The 21077-nt window shown below is 45.2% G+C and overlaps 1 protein-coding gene across 1 annotated transcript in view; it reads left to right on the top strand.

Annotated features, from left to right (window-relative positions):
* The window catches only part of tdrd3 (tudor domain containing 3), a 193968-nt gene that overhangs the window by 87122 nt on the left and 85769 nt on the right, over nt 1–21077 (top strand). Inside the window, 1 exon segment of the mRNA XM_068034428.1 lies at nt 20450–20609. Within this exon segment, the coding sequence (XP_067890529.1) occupies nt 20450–20609 (160 nt within the window).

Genomic DNA, 21077 nt, shown 5'->3' with positions numbered 1-21077 from the left:
CATCACCATCCCTGGGTATCTTTTGTCCCACTGGTAGGATAGATCCATCAGAGGTTGTACACCACTGTACGACAATCAGGAGGGAGTGGCCCTTGGAGTACTCAACTTTGGTTCTGGACCCCATGAAGACTGATGACACCAGGTCAAACATAGGCCAGGAAACCTCTTGCTCGTTACCAGCTCAGCTGATGAGTCAGTGCTTCTTCATGTTGAACACCACTTGGAAGAGTAGTAAGGGCACAGAAGGACACTGTTTCCAGGCTGGACTTGCAGACTGCTTGTTCGACATCCAGGATTGGAGGAGCAGCGATTTCACCCAGCTAAATATTGGGAAGACTGAAGACATTGTCTTTGGTCCCTGTCGTAAGCTCAGTTCCTGAGCCACTGACTCCATTCTTCTCCCTGGCAACTGTATGATGCTGAACCAGACCATTTGCAACCTTGGTGTCGTTTTTGATACAGAGATGAGCTTCCGACTGCACATCCTCTATTACGAAGACTGGCTACTTCCACTTTGGGTGACTCAGGGCCTCTACTCATCTACTAAATTGCTCATCCATGCCTTTGTTACCTCTAGACTCTGCTGTCCCAATGTTCTCCTGGCCAGTCTCCCATTTTCCACCCTACATAAAGTTGAGCTCATTCAAAACTCTGCTGGTATTGTAATTCACACTAAGGCCAATTCGCTCATCACCCCATTACTTGCTGACCTACATAGGCTCCTGGCCTGGCAATGCCTCAATTTTTAAATTCAAGTAATTGTTTTCAAATTTGGCCAAAGCTTCACTGTCGTCATCTTTTGTCGACTCCTCCAGTCATACAAGGCTTTGAGACCTCTGTGCTCTCCCATTTCTCCCCTCTTGTTCATCCTGATTTTCATCGCTCCACCACTGGCGGCCATTTGTTCATCTGCCGAGGCCCAAAGGTCTGGAATTTCTTCCTTAAAGCCTCTGCCTCTTATATATTCTCTTCCTTTAACACACTTCTTAAAAGCTACCTCTACGTCCAAGCTTGTGGTCATCTGTCCTGATGTGGTTGGTGGATAATGCACCTGTGTAGTGCATGTTAAAGGTGCTATATAAATGTAAAACATTGCGGCTGTGAGAACTTACAAAATGTTAAAACCTACTTGTTGACTATCCCTGTCTCAGATGCACCCATCAATGATGGTGTTGGTTGGAGTGACCACTGCTCTGTCCTCTGGACTTGAAGTCCCATGTTCACACTGAGGATGCTGTCCGTTGTGCTGTGCGGCATTACCACCATGCTAAATGGGATAGATTCACAACAGATCTAGCAGCTCAAAAGTGGACTTCCATGAGGCGCAGTGGTCCATAAGCAGCAACAGAATTGTGTTCCCACATAATCTGTAACCTGATGGTTCGACACATCCCTCACTCTTCCACTACCATCAAGCCACGCAGCCAACTCTGGTTCAAAGAGGACCGTAGAAGAACATGCCAGGAGCAACACCAGGTGTGCTTGAAAATGAGGTGCCAACCTGTTGAAGCTACAGCTCAGGACTACATGCATGCTGCACTGCAGAGGCAGTGTGCTATCGACCGAGCAGAGCGATCCCACGACCAATTGATGAAATTGAAGCTCTGCAGTTCTGCCGCATTCAGTTGTGAATGGTAGTAGACAATTTAAACGTTTATAGTGAGGATGAGGTTCCATAATATATATATTTTATACGCACACGCACACACACGCACCCTCAGTGGTGGTAGAGTCCAGCACGCCAGTGCAAAAGGCAAGGCCGAAGCATTTGCAACCATCTTCAGCCAAACGTTAACAGTCACTTGGACCTTCAAATGAGGTGCCTACCATAAGAGATGCCAGTCCTCGTTCAATTTGATTCACTCCACATGGTATCACAAAAGGGCTGAGCGCACTGCATACAGCAAAGACCATGGGACCTGAAAAAATCCTGGCTGTAGTGATTAAGACAAGTGCTCCAGAACTAGCCATGCCACTGACAAATCTGGTACAGTTAGAACACTGGAATCTACCCAATAATGTGGCATCAAGGAGCCTTAGTAAAATTGAAGTCAGTGGAGGTCAGGGAGAAAACACTCGACTGGTTGGAGTCATACCTCTCTCAAGATGGTTGTGATTGTTGGAGGTCAATCGTCTCAGCCCCAGGACATTGCTGTGGGAGTTCCTCAGGATAGCGACCTAGGCCCAACCACCTTCACCTGATTTGTAAATAATCTTCTCTCCATCATAAGGTCAGAAATGGGGATGTCCACTCCTAATTCCTCAGATAATCAAGCAGTCTGTGCCCGCAAGCTGCAAGACCTGTGGGCCGAAGGGCCTGTTTCAGTGCTGTATCTCTAAATAAATAAATTAAATAAATAAACAAACAAACATCCAGGCTTGTGCTGACAAGTGGCAAGTAACATTTATGCCAGACAATGGCCATTTCTGCAAGTTAGCTTCCCCACCTCCATTAGAGTTCAATGGCATTATTATCCGAGTCTCCAACTGACAACATTCCGAGGATCACCACTGACTCAATTCAGCGAGACTTATGGAGTTCCAGAATTCCAACCCAGGACAATGAAGCAACGGCAATATATGCCGAAGTGAGGCCGATGTATGATTTGGTGGGGGAACTTGGAGGTAATGGCGCATCCCATGTACCTGCTGCACTTGGCCTAAGTGGTGGAGATTGCACATTTGAGAGATGTGGTCCATTCTCAAAAATGCCATGCTTACGAGGATGGGTCAGAGGCTGGGTATTCTGCAGCAAATGGCTCACTTGCTCAATCCCCAGTCTCCATACCACATGAACGGCACAAGTCATTAGTGTACAATTTACAGGGTACACTGCAGCAAAATGCCAAGGTTTCTTGGACCGCATCTCTCAAACGTGCGATCTCCACCACTTAGGACAAGTGCAGCAGTTACATGGGATGTGACATTACCTCCAAGTTCCCCCACCAAGTCATACACCGGCCTCACTTTGGCATATATTGCCGTTGCTTCATTGTCCTGGGTCAGAATTCTGGAACTCCAGAAGTTGCAGCATGGTGGGAGCACCTTCACCGCACGGACTGAAACTAATCAAAAAGATGGTCTGCACCATCTCCACCTCAGGGTATCTATGGATGAGCAATAAATAGTGGCCTTGCCAGCGATACCTCTGTCTCAAGAATGAACTGGTCAAAAACTCTGTCTAAAACTTAAAAGTTGCATTTTTGGACAAGTGTGTGAACACATACAACTGGCTTTGCTATAATAGATGACTTTGATTAAGCAGCGCTTTCAATTTTTATTGATAAATCATTCTTGTACACTTCGTTGTTTACAGTGAGGAGTGCAGAATAGATGCTTGCTCAGTTATAACAATATTAGGCAAGAACTGAAGAAGTTAGATTGGGGGCGGCTGTTTTAGGGTAAATCAACATCTGACATGTGGGCGTCTTTCAAGCGTCAGTTGATTAGAATCCAGGACCAGCATGTTCCTGTGAGGAAGAAGGATAAGTTTGGCAAGTTTCGGGAACCTTGGATAACGCGGGATATTGTGAGCCTCGTCAAAAAGAAAAAGGAAGCATTCGTAAGGGCTAGAAGGCTAGGAACAGACGAATCCCTTGAATATAAAGACAGTAGAAAGGAACTTCAGCTAGGAGTCAGGAGGGCTAAAAGGGGTCATGAAACGTCATTGGCAAACAGGATTAAGGATAATACCAAGGCTTTATATACATATATAAAGAGTAAGAGGGTAACCAGGGAAAGGGTTGGCCCACTCAAGGACAGAGAAGGGAATCTATGTGTGGAGCCAGAGGAAATGGGCGAGGTACTAAATGAGTACTTTGCATCAGTATTCACCAAGGAGAAGGACTTGGTGGATGATGAGCTTAGGGAAGGGAGTGCAGATAGTCTCAGTCATCTCATTATCAAAAAGGAGGAGGTGTTGGGTGTCTTGCAAAGCAGAAAGGTAGATAGGTCCCCAGGGCCTGATGGGATCTACCCCAGAATACTGAGGGAGGCAAGGGAAGAAATTGCTGGGGCCTTGACAGAAATCTTTGTATCCTCATTGGCTACAGGTGAGGTCCCAGAGGACTGGAGAATAGCCAATGTTGTCCCTTTGTTTAAGAAGGGCAGCAAGGATAATCCAGGAAATTATAGGCCGGTGAGCCTTACGTCAGTGGTAGGGAAATTATTAGAGAGGATTCTTCGGGACAGGATTTAGTCCCATTTGGAAACAAATAGACTTATTCGCGAGAGGCAGCATGGTTTTGTGAAGGGGAGGTCGTGTCTCACTAATTTGATTGAGTTTTTTGAGGAAGTGATGAAGATGATTGAAGGAAGGGCAGTGCATGTTATCTATATGGACTTCAGTAAAGCCTTTGACAAGGTCCCTCATGGCAGACTGATACAAAAGGTGAAGTCACAGGGGATCAGAGGGGAGCTGGCAAGATGGATACAGAACTGGCTCGGTCATAGAAGACAGAGGGTAGCAGTGGAAGGGTGCTTTTCTGAATGGAGGGATGTGACTAGTGGTATTCCGCAGGGATCAGTGCTAGGACCTTTGCTGTTTGCAGTATATATAAATGATTTGGAGGAAAATGTAGCTGGTCTGATTAGTAAGTTTGCCGACGATACAAAGGTTGGTGGAGTTGCGGATAATGATGAGGATTGTCAGAGGATACAGCAGGATATAAATCGGTTGGAGACTTGGTCGGAGAAATGGCAGATGGAGTTTAATCCGGACAAATGTGAGGTCATGCATTTTGGAAGGTCTAATGCAGGTGGGAAGTATACAGTAAATGGCAGAACCCTTAGGCGTATTGACAGGCAGAGAGATCTGGGTGTACAGGTCCACAGGTCACTGAAAGTGGCAACGCAGCTGGGTAAGATAGTCAAGAAGGCATATGGCATGCTTGCCTTCATCGGTCGGGGCATAGAGTATAAAAATTGGCAAGTCATGCTGCAGCTGTACAGAACTTTAGTAAGGCCACACTTAGAATATTGCGTGCAATTCTGGTCGCCACACTACCAGAAGGACGTGGAGGCTTTGGAGAGGGTACAGAAGAGGTTTACCAGGATGTTGCCTGGTCTGGGGGGCATTAGCTATGAGGAGAGGTTGGATAAACTCGGATTGTTTTCACTGGAACGATGGAGGTGGAGGGGCGACATGATAGAGGTTTACAAAGTTATGAGCGGCATGGACAGAGTGGATAGTCAGAAGCTTTTTCCCAGGGTGGAAGAGTCAGTTACTAGGGGACATAGGTTTAAGGTGCGAGGGGCAAAGTTTAGAGGGGATGTGCGAGGCAAGTTCTTTACACAGAGGGTGGTGAGTGCCTGGAACCTGCTGCCGGGGGAGGTGGTGGAAGCAGGTACCATAGAGACGTTTAAGAGGCATCTTGACAAATACATGAATAGGATGGGAACAGAGGGATACGGACCCCGGAAGTGCAGAAGGTTTTAGTTTAGGCAGGCATCAAGATCGGTGCAGGCTTGGAGGGCCGAATGGCCTGTTCCTGTGCTGTACTGTTCTCTATTTATATTTCAGGCTTTAATTGTCTCAGGTTCTCTGTGTGTACTTTTGAATATCTGCTCTTGTACTTTTGGTATAATAGGCTTTTGTTCCAACTTCCATCTTTGTATTTTTAGATACTGTGAAAAATTCACTATTAAAAATTAAATCCTTCCTCCATGATCCATAGACATGGTGTCAGCTTTTGCATGTATTGACAGAACCCAGTTCTACCTGTATGCATACAAATTAGTTTTCCAGAACAGTATGTTGAGGAGCCAAATAGAGAATGGGCTATTTTAGATCTGGTATTGTGCGATGAGAAAGGGATCATTAGTAATGTTGTTATAAAAGAGCCTTTGGGGAAGAGTAACCATAATATGATAGAATTTCACATTCAGTTTGAAAGTGATGTCGTAAAATCTGAAGCTAGGGTCTGAACTCGAAAAGGAAACTACGAAGCTATGAGGGTCAAGGTGGCTGTGGTAGATTGGGAAACTACATTAAAAGGTATGGTAGACAGGCAATGGCTAGCATTTAAAGAATCAATACATGATTAGCAACAAATGTACAATCCTTTGAGGCACATAAACCCAGCAGGAAAAGTGACCCAAACATGGCCAACAAGAGAAGTTTAAGATTATATTAGATCAAAGGAAGAGGCTTATGAAGATGCCAAAAAAAAGTAGTAAGCCTGAGGATTGAGAGCATTTTGGAATTAAGCAAAGGAGGACCAAGCACTGATGAAAGAGAAAATGGAATATGAAAGTAAACTGGCGAGAAACAGGAGTGGACTGTAAAAGCTTCTATCGGTGTGTAAAAAGGAAAAGATTAACGAAGACAAATGTGGGCCCATTACAGGAAGAGACAGGAAAATTTATAATAGGAATAAGGAAATGGCAGACAGACTAAGCAAATACTTTGTCTGTCGTAGAACATAGAACAGTACAGCACAGTGCAGGCCCTTCGGCCCACGATGTTGTGCCGACTCTTTAACCTACTCTAAGATCAAACTACCTGCATATCCTTCATTCTACTATCATCCATGTACTTATCCAAGAGTCGCTTAAATGTCCTTAATGTATCTGCTACTACCGCCGCTGGCAGTGCATTCCACGCACCCACCACTCTCTGTGTAAAGAACCTACCTCTGACATCTCCCGGAAACCTTCCTCCAATCACCTTAAAATTATGCCCCCTGGTGATAGCCGTTTCCGCCCTGGGTAAAAGTCTCTGGCTATCCACTCTATCTATGCCTCTCATCATCTTGTACACCTCTGTCAAGTCACCTCTCATCCTTCTTCGCTCCAATGAGAAAAGCCCTAGCTCCCTCAACCTTTCTTCGTAAGACATGCCCTCCAGTCCAGGCAGCATCCTGGTAAATCTCCTCTGCACCCTCTCTAAAGCTTCCACATCCTTCCTATAATGAGGCGACCAGAACTGAACACAATATTCCAAGTGTGGTCGAACCAGGGCCTTTTAAGCTGCAGCATAACCTCGTGGCTCTTAAACTCAATCCCCCTGTTAATGAAAGCCAACACACCATACGCCTTCTTAACAACCCTATCAACTTGGGTGGCAACTTTGAGCGATCTATGGACGTGGACCCCAAGATCCCTCTGTTCTTCCACACTACCAAGAATCCTGTCTTTAAGCCTGTATTCTGCATTCAAATTCGACCTTCCAAAATGAATCACTTCACACTTTTCCAGGTTGAACTCCATCTGCCACTTCTCAGCCCAGCTCTGCATCCTGTCAATGTCCCATTGCAACCTACAACAGCCCTCCACACTATCCACAACTCCAGCAACCTTTGTGTCATCGGCAAACTTGCTAACCCAGCCTTCCACTTCCTCATCCAAGTCATTTATAAAAATCACAAAGAGCAGAGGTCCCAGAACAGATCCCTGTGGAACACCACTGGTCACCAAGCTCCAGGCTGAATATTTTCCATCTCCTGTCATCATGGAGGACGAAACAAAAAACTCCCAGGAATACAAGAGAACCAAGGGACTAGCGAGAATGAAAGAAATTAGTATTAGTAAAAAAGTAGTATTGGAGAAATTAGTGGGACTGAAAGTTGATAAATCCACTGTACCTGATGATGTACAACCCAGAGTCTTAAAAGAGATGGCTGTCAAGATCGTAGATGCAGAATATTCCAAAATTCTGTAGATTCTGGAGCGGTTCCTTGGGCGGTGGCGTAGTGGTATTGTCACTGGACAAGTAACCCAGAGACCCAGGGTATTGCTCTGGGGACATGGGTTCATATCCCACCACAGCAGAAGGTGGAATTTGAATTCTATTAATAAATTTGGAATTAAAAAGCTGGTCTAATAATGTCCATGAATCCATTGTCGATTGTTGTAAAAACCCATCTGGTTCAATAATGTCCTTTAGGGAAGGAACTGTGTTGTCCTTACCTGGTCTGGCCAACAAGTGATTCCAGACCCACAGCAATGTGGTTGACTCTTAGATGCCCTCTGAAATGGCCTAGCAAGCCACTCAGTTGTATCTAACCGCTACGAAGTCAATAAAAAGTAATGAAACCGGACAGACCACCCGGCATCGACCTCGGCACCAGAAATGACAACAGCAAACCCAGCTCTGTCGAATCTGCAAAGTCCTCCTTACTAACATCTGGGGGCTTGTGCCAAAATTGGGAGAGCTGTCCCACAGACTCGTCAAGCAACAGCCTGACATAGTCATGTTCACAAAATCGTACCTGACAATGTCCCAGACGCTGCCATCACCATCCCCGGGTATGTCCTGTCGTACCGGCAGGACAGACCCAGCAGAGGTGGCGGCACAGTGGTATACAGTAGGGAGGGAGTTGCCCTGGGAGTCCTCAACATCGACTTGACCCCATGAAGTCTCATGGCATCAGATCAAACGTGGACAAGAAAACCTCCTGCTGATTACCACCTACCGCCCTCCCTCAACTGATGACTCAGTACTCCTCCATGTTGAACAGCACTTGGAGGAAACACTGATGGCGAGGGCACAGAATGTACTCTGGGTGGGGGACTTCAGTGTCCATCACCAAGAGTGGCTTGGTAGCACCACTACTGACCGAGCTGGCCGAGTCTTAAAGGACATATCTGCCAGACTGGGTATGCGGCAGGTGGTGAGGGAACCAACAAGAGAGGAAAACATACTTGACCTTGTCCTCACCAGTCTGCCTGCTGCAGATGCATCTGTCCATGACAGTTTTGGTAGGAGTGACCACCGCACAGTCCTTTAGAAGACCAAGCCCCGCCTTCACATTGAGGATACCCTCCATCGTGTGGTGTGGCACTACCACCGTGCTAAATGGGATTTCGAACAGATCTAGCAATGCAAAACTGGGCATCCATGAGGCACTGTGCCGAGGCGTTCACCAAAACCTGGGAGGAGCGAGTAGCCAAGGTACAACACAAGTTGAGCTTGTGGGGACAGTGATCTCTCTCCATTGTGGGTAAGAACCTGGTCATCAGGTGCGAGGCGCTCACGTTGTTGCTGTACGTGGCGCAAGTCTGGCCCATACCCCACTCCTGCGCTGTCGCGGTCACCCGAGCCATTTTCCGCTTCATCTGGGGATCTAAAATGGACTGGGTCCGGAGGGACACTATGTTCAAACCTCTGGATAAGGGCGGGAAAAATGTACCCACCGTGGCCCTAATCCTGTTGACCACCTTCGTGTGCGGCTGCATCAAGCTGTGTGTAGACCTCCAGTACGCAAACTCCAAGTGTCACTCCGTGCTGAGGTTCTAACTGTCCCCGGTGTTGCGAAGGATGGGCCTGGTCACGTTGCAGCGGAACGCTCCATGCAGTTGGACCGTGCCGTACCACCTATCCATCGTGGAGCCGTTTCTGCGGGAAAACACCTTTTGACCACCAATCCATCAGGCAGTGGTCTGCACGGAATGACCTCAAGGCCCTACGGGAAAAGGAGACGGTGGATCCTGTCGGATGGTTCCCCGAGCAGACCGCCAAAGTCATTTGGTGGAATGCCTAATCACCAGAACTTTCAAACAAGCACCAAGATGTCGCTTGGCTGGTAGTGAGAAGAGCCTTCCCCATCAGATCCTTCCTGCACGCCCAAAGTCTCGCCGCCTCCGCGCAATGCCCTCAAGGTGGCTGTGGTGGGGAAGAGACTGTTGCCCACCTCCTCCTGGAATGTGTCTTTGCAAAGCAAGTGTGGAAAGAGATGCAGTGGTTTTTGTTGAGCTTCATCCCAAGCAGCTCTGCAACACAGGAGTCTGTGCTCTACGGGCTGTTCCCAGGAACGCACACCGAGACGAACATCAACTGCTGCTGGAGGACTATCAATTCGGTGAAAGACGCCCTTTTGTCTGCCCGAAACTTGCTGGTCTTCCAGCGCAGAGAGTTGTCCACGACCCAATGTTGCAGGCTGGCACATTCCAAGGTCCAGGACTACGTGCTGAGGCACGCACTAAAGCTTGGGGCAGCTGCAGCAAAGGCTCAATGGGGAAAGACCACTGTGTAAGGTCCCCCCACCAAGCTGAACTGAGGGGCTGGATCCATGGGAAACCCCTCAAACTGTATCGGGAAAATTTTGTTTGCTGTAAAATGTAAAAATGTATATGGCATGACGAAATGAAAGGGTTGTGAGGCAACTCAGGATTGTATAGAAGGAAACTGATCACCTTTGCACTGTTTGTAATTTTTGACTTGGTCCTGTTTGAAACTGGTAATGTATTTTTTACAGATTTTTATGAATAAAGCATATTTTGGAAATAAAAAAAAAATCCATGAGGCACTGTGAGCCATCAGCAGCAGCAGCAGAATTGCACTCGAACACAATCTGTAACCTCATGGCCCGGCATATCCCCCACTCAACCATTACCATCAAGCCAGGAGACCAACCCTGGTTCAATGAACAGTGCTGGAGGGCATGCCAGGAGCAGCACCAGGCATACCTCAAATTGAGGTGTCAACCTGGTGAAGCTACAACACAGGACAATCTGTGAGCCAAACTGCCTAAGCAGCATGCGATAGACAGAGCTAAGCAATCCCATTAGCAATGGATCAGATCTAATCTCTGCAGTCCTGTCACATCCAGCTGTGAATGGTGGTGGCCAATTAAACAACTAACTGGAAGAGGTGACTCCACAGATATCCCCATCCTCAATCATGGGGGAGCCCAGCACATCAGTGCGAAAGATCAGGCTGAAGCATTTGCAACAATCTTTAGCCAGAAGTGCCGAGTTGATGATCCATCTCAGCCTCCTCCTGAAGTCCCCAGCATCACAGATGCCAGACTTCAGCCAATTCAATTTACTCCGCATCATATCAAGAAACGACTGAAGGCGCTGGATACTGCAAAGGCTTTGGGCCCTGACAATATTCCGGCAATAGTACTGAAGACCTGTGCTGCAGAACTTGCTGCGCCCCAAGCCAAGCTGTTGCAGTACAGCTACAACACTGGCATCTACCCTGCAATGTGGAAAATTGCCCAGGTATATCCTGTACACAAAAAGTAGGACAAGTCCAACCTGGCCAATTACCACCCCATCAACCTACTCTCCATCAGTAAAGTGATGGAAGGTGTCATGAATAGTGCCATCAAGTGGCACTTGCTTTGCAATAACCTGCTCAGTGATGCTCAGTTTGGGTTCTGCCAGGGCCACTGAGCTCCTGACCTCATTACAGCTTTGGTACAAACATGGACAAAAGAGCTGAACTCAAGAGGTGAGAGTGACTGCTCTTGACATCAAGGCAGCATTTGACCGGGTATGGCATCAAGGAGCCCTAGCAAAACTGAGGTCAATGGGAATCGGGGGGGAAAACCCTTTGATGGCTGGAGTCATACCTAGTGCAAAGGAAGATGGTTGTGGTTGTTGGAGGTCAATCATCTGAGCTCCAGGACATCACTGCAGGAGTTCCTCAGGGTAGTGTCCTCGGCCCAACCATCTTCAGCTGCTTCATCAATGACCTTCCTTCAATCAGAAGGTTAGAAGTGGGGATGTTTGCTGATGATTGCACAATGTTCACCATTTGTGACTCCTCAGATACTGAAGCAGTCCGTGTAGAAATGCAGCAAGAGCTGGACAATATCCAGGCTTGGGCTGATAAGTGGCAATAACATTGGCGCCACACAAGTGCCAGGCAATGACCATCTCCAACAAGAGAGAATCTGACCATCTCCCCATGACATTCAATGACATTACCATCGCTGAATCCCCCACTATCAACATCCTAGGGGCTACCCTTGACCAGAAACTGAACTGGAGTAGTCATATAAATACCGTCGCTACAAGAGCAGGGTAGAAGCTCGGAATCTGTGGCGAGTACCTCACCTCCCGACTCCCCAAAGCCTGTCTACCATCTACAAGGCACAAGTCAGCAGCGTGATGGAATACTCTCCACTTGCCTGGATGGGTGCAGCTCCAACAACACACAAGAAGCTTGACATCATCCAGGACAAAGCAGCCCGCTTGATTGGCACCCCATCTACAAACATTCACTTCCTCCACCACCAACGCACAGTGGCAGCAGTGTGTACCATCTGCAGGATGCACTGCAGCAATGCACAAAAGCTCCTTAGACAGCACCCTCCAAACCTGAGACTTCTACCAACTAGAAGGACAAGGGCAGAAAATGCATGGGAACACTATCACCTGCAAGTTCCCCTCCAAGCCGCACGCCATCCTGACTTGGAACTGTATTGCCGTTCCTTCACTGTCACTAGGTCAGAATCCTGGAACTCCCCTCCTAACAGCACTGTGGGTACCCCACATGGACTGCAGTGGTTCAAGATGGCAGCTCACCACCACCTTCTCAAGGGCAATTAGGGATGGGCAATAAATGCTGGCCTGGCCAGCAACGCCCACATCCCGTGAATGAATAAAAAGTAGCAACATTTCCAAGTTTGCTGATGACACAAAACTAGGTGGGAATGTGAGTTGTGAGGAGGATGCCAACAGGCTTCAAGAGGAATTAGACAGGCTAAGTGAGTTGGTAAGAAAATGGCAGATGGACTCCAATGTGGAAAAATGTAGGAAAAACAGAAATACAGATTATTTCTTCAATGGTGAGAGTTTGGGAAATATTGATGTCCAAAGGTACCTGGGTATTCATGAATCACTGAAAATGAACATGCAGGCGCAGCAAGCAATTGGGAAGGTAGATGGTACATTGGCCTTGTTGCGAAAGTGCTTCCATTTTTAAAATTTTTTTTTTTGAGGACTTGTGTTTTAAAACTGAGGATTCCATGGATGTGTTTATTTACAAAGTTCACTGAAAGAACACTTGAGATGTTTGAAAACAACCTTTGCTGGAAATCATGTGCTTTTAGCTCAATAACCAACAGAAACCTTGGTGATCTGGGGAAGCTGTTTACCGAGAAGCCACATGTCAAGATTTATTGAGGTCAGGAGATTGACTTTCTTTTTGGTGTTTGGATATTGTTTTCAGTTCAGTTCGGGTGTGAACTGTTTTGATGACTGTTGGTGATTTTGCCTGTCAAGGAAAAAGAAACACAGCTCATTTTGCCTGCAACTCTTACAGTCCCTGCGAAGGCCAGACTCTTTCCTCTTGTCTTTGGGAAAACAGTGATTCATTTTGTGTTGGATGAAACTCCTGATGCCACCTGTCCTGGAAAGCTGACCATATGATTTCTCGACATCTCTAGAAAGAATTGCTTTTGAAAATATCCCAGTGATCTGTCTCCTTATATCCAGACGCCAAACCAAAAGCGATAGCTGACTTCCTTCCATATCTTTTTTCTTCCAGAATTAGCAAGTATTCGGCCAAAGTATTTTTTTTGTGTTTTTTTTGCAACAGACTTCTGCGGAGAATTTCTGTTTTTTTTCATTGCGTGTGTGGGGGAATTTAAAAGGGAATTTTCACATTTCAATCGGTGTTAATGCTTTGTTTAATTACCGGCTAAGTCTTGCTTGATAAACTGATAATTTTGTTTATTAGTGAACCCTGGTTGGTATTTTATTCTGGGATAAAGGGTAGAGAATGAGTGACTGCAGCGATAACTGGGTAAGCATTTAAATATCCACATGACTCCTGACAATGCATCCGGCACCCTGCGTCATCAGAGTGCTCCCAGGTGTGCGCATGCACAGAATGGTCTCTTGCTGTCTGCAACGTGCTGCTCATGCGCATCTTAGGTTCTTGTCAGGACTAATTTGCGCATGCGAGCGAAAACGTCGTTGCGTATTGGAATATCATCCTGCTTCTCTTTCCCTGGCGTGGCCTCCCATGCCTGTCTGCTCACTCCTTGCTCCCGGCCTTGCTGTTGCCTTCCCTCAGCCACACGCTCCCTACTTCCAACCCTCCACCCCTATCGTTCACCTGCTCCCCATCACAGCTTCATCCCCACCAGCCGTTTGCTCTGCGCACCGCTTCAAACCACCTGTCCCCCTCCCTGCGTCGGCCACACGCTCCAGGCCTCGCTGCTTCATTCTCTCTCTTTCCCCCCCACCCCCACCCTTGCTCCCTCCAGCTTCTTCCTCTCTCCCAGTGTCTCGCACGCAGTCTCCTTCCCCTCCTCTGTCCATCCCTATCTTTTCTCTCTCTGTCTCTCTCTTTGTGTGTGTCTCTCTCTTTCTCTCCCCCAGCCTCGTGGGGAGTTGTGGAGGGGGGGCTTATCATGCTGTGAGGGGGTTGGGGGTGGCGGGGGGAGTGGGAGAGAATAAAGCGGCGAGGCCTGGAGCGAGTGGCTGGAGGGTTTGAAGTGGAGGTGGTTGGGGTTGAAGCAGTGAGCAGAGCGAGCCGCTGATGGGAATGAAGCGACAAGGAGGAGCGAGTGGACAACGGGGGCGGGGTTTGAAGCGGTCAGTGAAGCACGCAGTCGATGGGGATGAAGCAGCGAGGGGGAGCGAATGGCCGACAGGAATGGTGGGGGGTTGAAGCGGGTAGCGTGTGGCTGAGGGAAGGCAGCAGGGAGCAGATGGGTCTGGGAGGCTGCGCCAGGGAATAGAAGCAGAATATTGGGTGTGGGTTGGGATCGCAGCGATTGAATTGAATTTTTTGTGATAAATTGAGCAGCAACATCTTTAGTCTTAACAGCTGCCTAAAATGTCATTCAGACGTTTCAGTGCATGAGGCTGCATTTGTGCTTGTGCAAGTACTGCGCCACTGAGTAGTTGCATTGTCAGCAAACGCAGCCTTTAAATATATGTTGTGACCCATGGAGAAGTGGAACTAGAAAAGACAGTGCAGTCCTCTCACCTCGTTTCGAACAGCCTTTAGTGCAAGTGGATTTGAGTGCAGGAGTTAAGAAGTCTTGCTGCAATTGTACAGAATCTGTCAGGCTGCACCTGGAGTTTTGTGTATAGTTTTGGTCGTCTACTCGAGGGAAGGATATACTTGCCCTAGAGGGAGTCCAACAATGTTTCACCAGACTGATTCCTGGGATGGTGGGATTGTCCAATGAGGAGAGATTGAGGAGATGGCTTTGTTTCTTCTGGTGTTCAGAAGAGTGAGAGGGGGCTCAACAGGGTTGATGCAGGAAGGATGTTTCTACTAGCTGGGATGGTCGAGAACCAGGGGATACAGTCTCAGAATTCAGAGGTAGGCCATTTAAGACTGAGATGACGAGGAATTTCTTCACTCTGAGGATGGTGAACCTTTGGAATTCTCTATCCCAGAGGGCTGTGGAGACTCAGTTATTGACTATGTTCAAGACAGAGATCGATAGATTTCAGGATATTTAAGATGTCAAGGGAAATGAAAATAGTGCGACACAATGGCATTGAGCCAGATGATCAGCCATGATCTAGTTAAATGGCGGAGCAGACTTGAGGGGCCGAAAGGCCTACTCCTGTTTCCTCTGTTCTTACCTCTCCACCTTTCTAACTGCCTTTTAATTCAGTTCTTGTCTGATACCTAGTTTTAAATGCAGTTTCCTCCAGATAAAAATTGGGAAAATCGGAGTCATCACCTCTGGCCTCCGCCATTAACCCTGTACTCTTATCAATGATTCTCTAAGGCTCTGCTGCCTTTTTCTTGGGCCGAACGGGCGATTTCTCAATTTGGTATTTTATTTGAACCCAAACTAACCTGCTGCTGCCATTTCCCCACCAACATAGACTGCCAACTCCCACTTCTGTAACATTGCCCACCTCTGTCCCTAGCACAGTTCATCTCCTGCTTTAACACTATTCCATGCGTTTGTTGCTTCCCGGCGCAACTATTCCAATGCTCTCTTGGCTGACCTTTTACCTTTTGTAAACTTCACCCGATCCAAAACTCTGCTGCTTGTACCTTGTCTTATTAACCCATTACTTTTGTCCTCACCAACCTATGTTGGCTTACAATATTTGATAGTGTTCAAATCTCACCTAGATTTGCCCCTGATAATCTCCAGTTCAACCACCTGAACTGCCCCTCCCAAAACACTCTTCCTCTCACTCCAGCATCTGGTGAATCTCCCCTTTTCCCCCTCCCCTGCCATCACCCCCAAAACCCAACCACTGGCAATCATGCTTTCAGAAGCTAAAGGCCCATGCTCTGGAATTCCCACTGTAAATGCCTCCATCAGTAGATGACACTTTTATTAAAAAAAAATTAAGACAGTCCTTCAAACCCACCTCTCTGACTAAGCTTCCTAATAGCTCTGCTTAGCTAAGTGTCTATTTTTTGATTCCAAATCTGCAAAGCACTTTGACATTTTTAGTAAGTTTTTCTACTTTGAAAACATTGTGAATGCACGTTGTTATTCCCTTTGTCACTGCCACCTTCAAATAATCGTGTAAGCTGTGGTGTTGTCTTGTGTGAGAAAAGAAAATTGATATCCTCTTCCAATCGTACAGTTGAAACTTCTGACTTTTATTTGTCTTAGTATACTGCATTTGACAGCTCAGCTGTCCTACCTCAGTAATGTTGGAGCACTGGTCATTCACATAAGCATGCTTTGATAATTAAACCCACTGAGTCTTTCTTTGTACGGGATATCTCTCTGGCTAATGTTTGAGTTTTTAAGTAAGGTCTTGTAATTTTCTGTCAAAATGTTAGAGCTGAAATTAGCCATTCAGTCCAATCATGTTTTTCTCCAACGAGCCGTCTATAATGACTGAAGGGTTTCTTGTTGGCAGGCAAATTTATTTTGGAGGGTGTTTGGTTGGTGCATAACTGAACAGTTATGCTTGAGTTTGAATATGCTTGGACACGTGAGGTGAATACTGTCCGTAAGCTAGTGAGTTGTGAATTGTCTTAAAAACTCATGCTGTTCCTGTGGGTTGGTGATCAGAGGATTGGAAATGAAGCAGAATGGGGCAGAACAAAGTCAGCTTTACTTTGTCAAAGATAAAGTACTGTGAATCCTGGAAATTGAAATAAAAACAAAATGCTGGAAATACCCAGCAGGTCAGACAGCATCTGTGGAGAGAAGAATAGAGTTCATGTTTTAGTTTGATGACCTGTCACTGAGATTCTGATGAACGGTCATTGACCTGAAATGTTAACTCTGTTTCTCTCCTGGTACGGACAGGTGGTAAGGAGTATGGGTGGTTCCCACTGCTCACCTCCCAACTGATCACAGCTGTGTTTTGTTTGAAATGATTTAGTCCCTGAGTGTTTTTAGGGTAAAATAAACAGAGAAATGACAAATTTTCTTTTAACAGACGATAAAGCATTTATTGAACAATATTCATTCCCCGAAATGTTTGCAACACCACTCATGCATGCATTCACTCATGCAGTCTCGAGATGATAGCTGGTAGGTGTTCGTGGTTTATGGTAAACCTGTTGAATCTTGTAAATAGGACACTCTCTTTTAAAGATGCAGGCGTGGGTTGTTAGCAGTTTTGAACTGGTTGAGATGTTGTATTTCTGGTGGTTAAAATTTCAGACTGGAGGTGATGGTCACTTTCAGTTTTCTGCGCAAATTTTAAGTGTAGCATTAGCAGTAGGGCTGGATCTTTCCACGACCCCTGGCTGGACTGCCTTCTCTGTGATGGTACTGTGATTGCTCTCTCCCCCTCTCTCCCTCTCGAGGGTTACCTTTTAAGGTTAAAAATCCATCAAATTAGAATCTGTTCGTTGACACATGGCCTACTCCCATGGTGTGACCAGAGAATGGATCAGGATGTGGAATCCTTGGCTATCGATGTTTGAATGGGGCTTATTGTTAGGATATGTCTACTTCACACCTTCTTGAGCTCGAAGAAATCTATTAAATTCAGGAATGTCTCTTGATGGTTTCAGGATGGGTGTAGTTGACACCTTTTCGTCTGGAATGTATCCTTTCGTCCTGACGGGACGGTGAGATCGTTTGAATACACAGGCCAGGTGATCTGACCGTTGCCATTTTGTCCACTTTTTTTTAAAGGAAAAGTCAATTTCAAAGAGTGTGCATTGGATAACGTTTGTATTTTAAAAGTAGGAATATGTTATGTCTTTACTGGACATGACACTTCCACATCTGACCTGCTGATCATTTCCAGCACTTGGTTTTTATTTTAGCTTTACTTTACATCCAGCTGTACATCTGACTTCTCTAACCCTGGGTGACCCCTCATTAAGAAAAGTAGTTCATTCCCAAGAATTAAGTACTTTTTCTTGGGTTACTTTTATGTTGCCAGGAGTGTCGCAGTAAAGCGGAAAATGCTGCTCTCTTAACTGCATCTGTGTATTGTGGTAACTGTTGGGGGAGGCGTTACGAAGCATTGCTTGGATTTCGGGTTACTGAACTGTTTTTGAATTGAAAAAGTCAAGTCCTTGGTGCTGCCCAAGGTGGGATTGGCGATTCTTGCAGTTGTCCCATGTATGTATCTGTGCTGACTGTGTACAGAAGTGCCATCAGTTTTTTTTTGTTTTCTTAGTTTAATTCTGTAATGAAGGATTGAGCATGTGTGCTTCGCAAATCTGCTTTTGTTGCTCTTGAGCTCATAAGCTGCAATATGACTCCCTTTTGGGAATCTGGGATCAGTGAATTTTACTGGGAGATTTTTTTTGAAATGGATTGGACTGTCTGCAAGTGGAAACATCTCTATGTCTAAGTAATGTATGTGTTATCTGTAAACAGCAGCTGCAAGTAGTTTTATCTTGGATAACATTTGATGTATTTTTGTGCTTGAATTGGGGAATGGCTTCTTGACACGGAGTGAGGAGCAAAGATTTCCTCCATGGGTAGAGTAACAGAAGGGGCCATGTTGGGGTATATGCTGCAAGAAAGTTGTCAAGTCAAATTGCAAGTTTGTGAAGGCTTTTGAAAGGGGCATATACCCCATCTGCGACACTGTTGGGTGCATGGCAAAATGGGACTAAGTGATGCAGGGCTTTGAGTCTTAGTAATGATTGTGGATCTGTACCCTTTTCCACATGCGTGTTAACTCTTTGCTGCTACTCATTTCATATCAGGAAAAACTGAACAGTCTTGAGCTTTTATCCCTGGAAAACAGAAGATTGAGAAATTACTTAATAGTGGTCTTGAAAATTTTGAACGTGTTTGATCGGGTCGATATCGATATGCTACTACTTGTGGGGAGTCCAAAAGTAGAGGATGTAAATATTAGAGCCACAAATAAATACAATAAGGAATTCAGGAGCGATACTTCTTGATCCAGAGCATGGTGAAAATGTGGAACTTGTACCACAAAGAGCAGTTGAGTTGAATAGTGAAGATACATTTGAAGGGAAGATGGATAAACATGAGGGAGAAAGGAATATAAGGTTCTGATGAGAGGCTGAGCTGAAGTGGGATGAGAGGAGGCTAATGTGGAGCACCAACACTGGAATAAACCTCATGCAGTGGATGGTCTGTTCCTGTGCTGTAAAATTTGATGTAATGCTATTGTATGCAGTCGGGCAACCTATGGTGGACTTTGCCACTTAATATTTAATTGTAGATAGTGTGATTAAATAAACTTGTTCTGTTTTGTTTGATTATCAAGGTTGCTTATAACTTAGTCACTGGTCATAGAGTTTAATAACATCCAGCTACAGATAGAGTCTTGTCCCCAGCTTGACTCAATACAAATACCAGAAGTTGTCTTGATTCCTTTTTCAATTTGTGCAGACAACTAAGCTACTTTTGAACAAAGACAAGGTATATGAATTGTGCTGTTACTTGTATGACCATTTATTTTAAGTATTGACATTTATTCAAATCTAGGAGGTCACTATGATCGGGGATGTTTAAGGAGCTTTCGCTGTTTGAATGAGAGATTCAGTTTAGAACTTAGAAGAGATGTAGTACAGGCAAGTAGAACTGCAGCAGTGGTAAGGAACAATGTAAAATTAAACCTTTTAAACATGGAAATACAGCTTAGCATTTAAATTGGGGCATTTTGTTTTCCTTTTCAGAAGCTAGATTGGCTTTGTGCTTGTTTAGCACTGAATTATTTGCTTGTTCTTTTGTTAAATAAATTTGCTGGATAGGTTAACCTGAAAACGAGGTCTGATAGTGCTTTATTGCTTATTGAATATGGGAGAATGACTTGTGGCAACAGAGGATTGACGAGCACATTTTCTTCATCAACCTGGCCATGCTACTGAATATTTAGCTTGATATCAAGGCTAGTGAAGATGCTTTGTAAGGCACAGGGAGTTGGAACTTGCCTATGAGAATGATCTTGGATGTGGCAGTCAAAACAGTTTGGAGCAATAAGGTTAGAAAAGGCCCAAAAACGTAATATTTAGTACTTTTGGTCCCTGTTCATTTGAGAATTTTTTGAAACTGGTTTGTTTAATGGGTCCTTTATGGATCGAACTGAGGCGCTGACAGTTCCTTCAGTCCAGACAAGAAAGGACTCTGTTCCCCAAGTAGTTATTTTTTAAAATAAAATTGTCAGTTTGTGTTCCTTTAAAGTGAAATTACTACTGTTCCGTTAACCTTTCTAGAGGAGGTACTAATGCTGAAAGAATGATTCAAATCTATTTTAATTAAGTCATGGATAATACAGTGCAAGGTAGTAAAGTACATCACAGTAGAGCACATCAGTATTGAACATTCATGGCCGAATGTATATTTTATGTACTTTAATGAGGTGTTTTCCATTGTAGGTTGATGAGCGAGCTTTACAGCATATAATTGAAATGGGTTTCAGCAAAGAGGAAGCAAGACAGGCCCTAATGGATCACAGCAATAGTTTGGAAAATGCATTAAATTTTCTTATCAATAGCAACAAAACACCACCAGCTCTGCATAATCCACCTGTAAGAGGTAAAGTCTGCATGTTTATATATTTTTAAGCAAAAATCAGTTGAAATATGATTTGGGACTGCTGAATTCACACACAACTGAAATGAATTTGTTTGATTTGTACTTCAAAAATGATGCATACTCATCAAATCCAGCTCTACCTCTAAGGATATGATGTCAAGTATCAGTGCTAAAATCCCCATACTCTGTGTTTCTCAATTCTTCCTTAAGATATTAGCTTTTTTTTTACTTTGTTCTATATCTCTTCATCTGCAATATTTTTTAAACGGGCATTAGCATGAATATCGAGAAGGAATGTTGAAAACTTTGCTCATCGTGGTGCTGTGAATATTTAAAGAAAATAGTTTACATTTGTGCTGCTTATGTGCAATTTATATGCTTCTGATTTTAATGAATTTCTGTGGTTTTCAGAAATGCAAGAAACCCTTCACGTTTAAGCAAAATATTAACCAGAAAACCCAAGAAAAT

This window comes from Heterodontus francisci, chromosome 6, assembly GCF_036365525.1.
Source record: "Heterodontus francisci isolate sHetFra1 chromosome 6, sHetFra1.hap1, whole genome shotgun sequence".
NCBI classification, from domain to species: domain Eukaryota; kingdom Metazoa; phylum Chordata; class Chondrichthyes; order Heterodontiformes; family Heterodontidae; genus Heterodontus; species Heterodontus francisci.
Note: the sequence above shows the minus strand (reverse complement) of the source record. Positions and strands in the feature narration are given on the sequence as shown.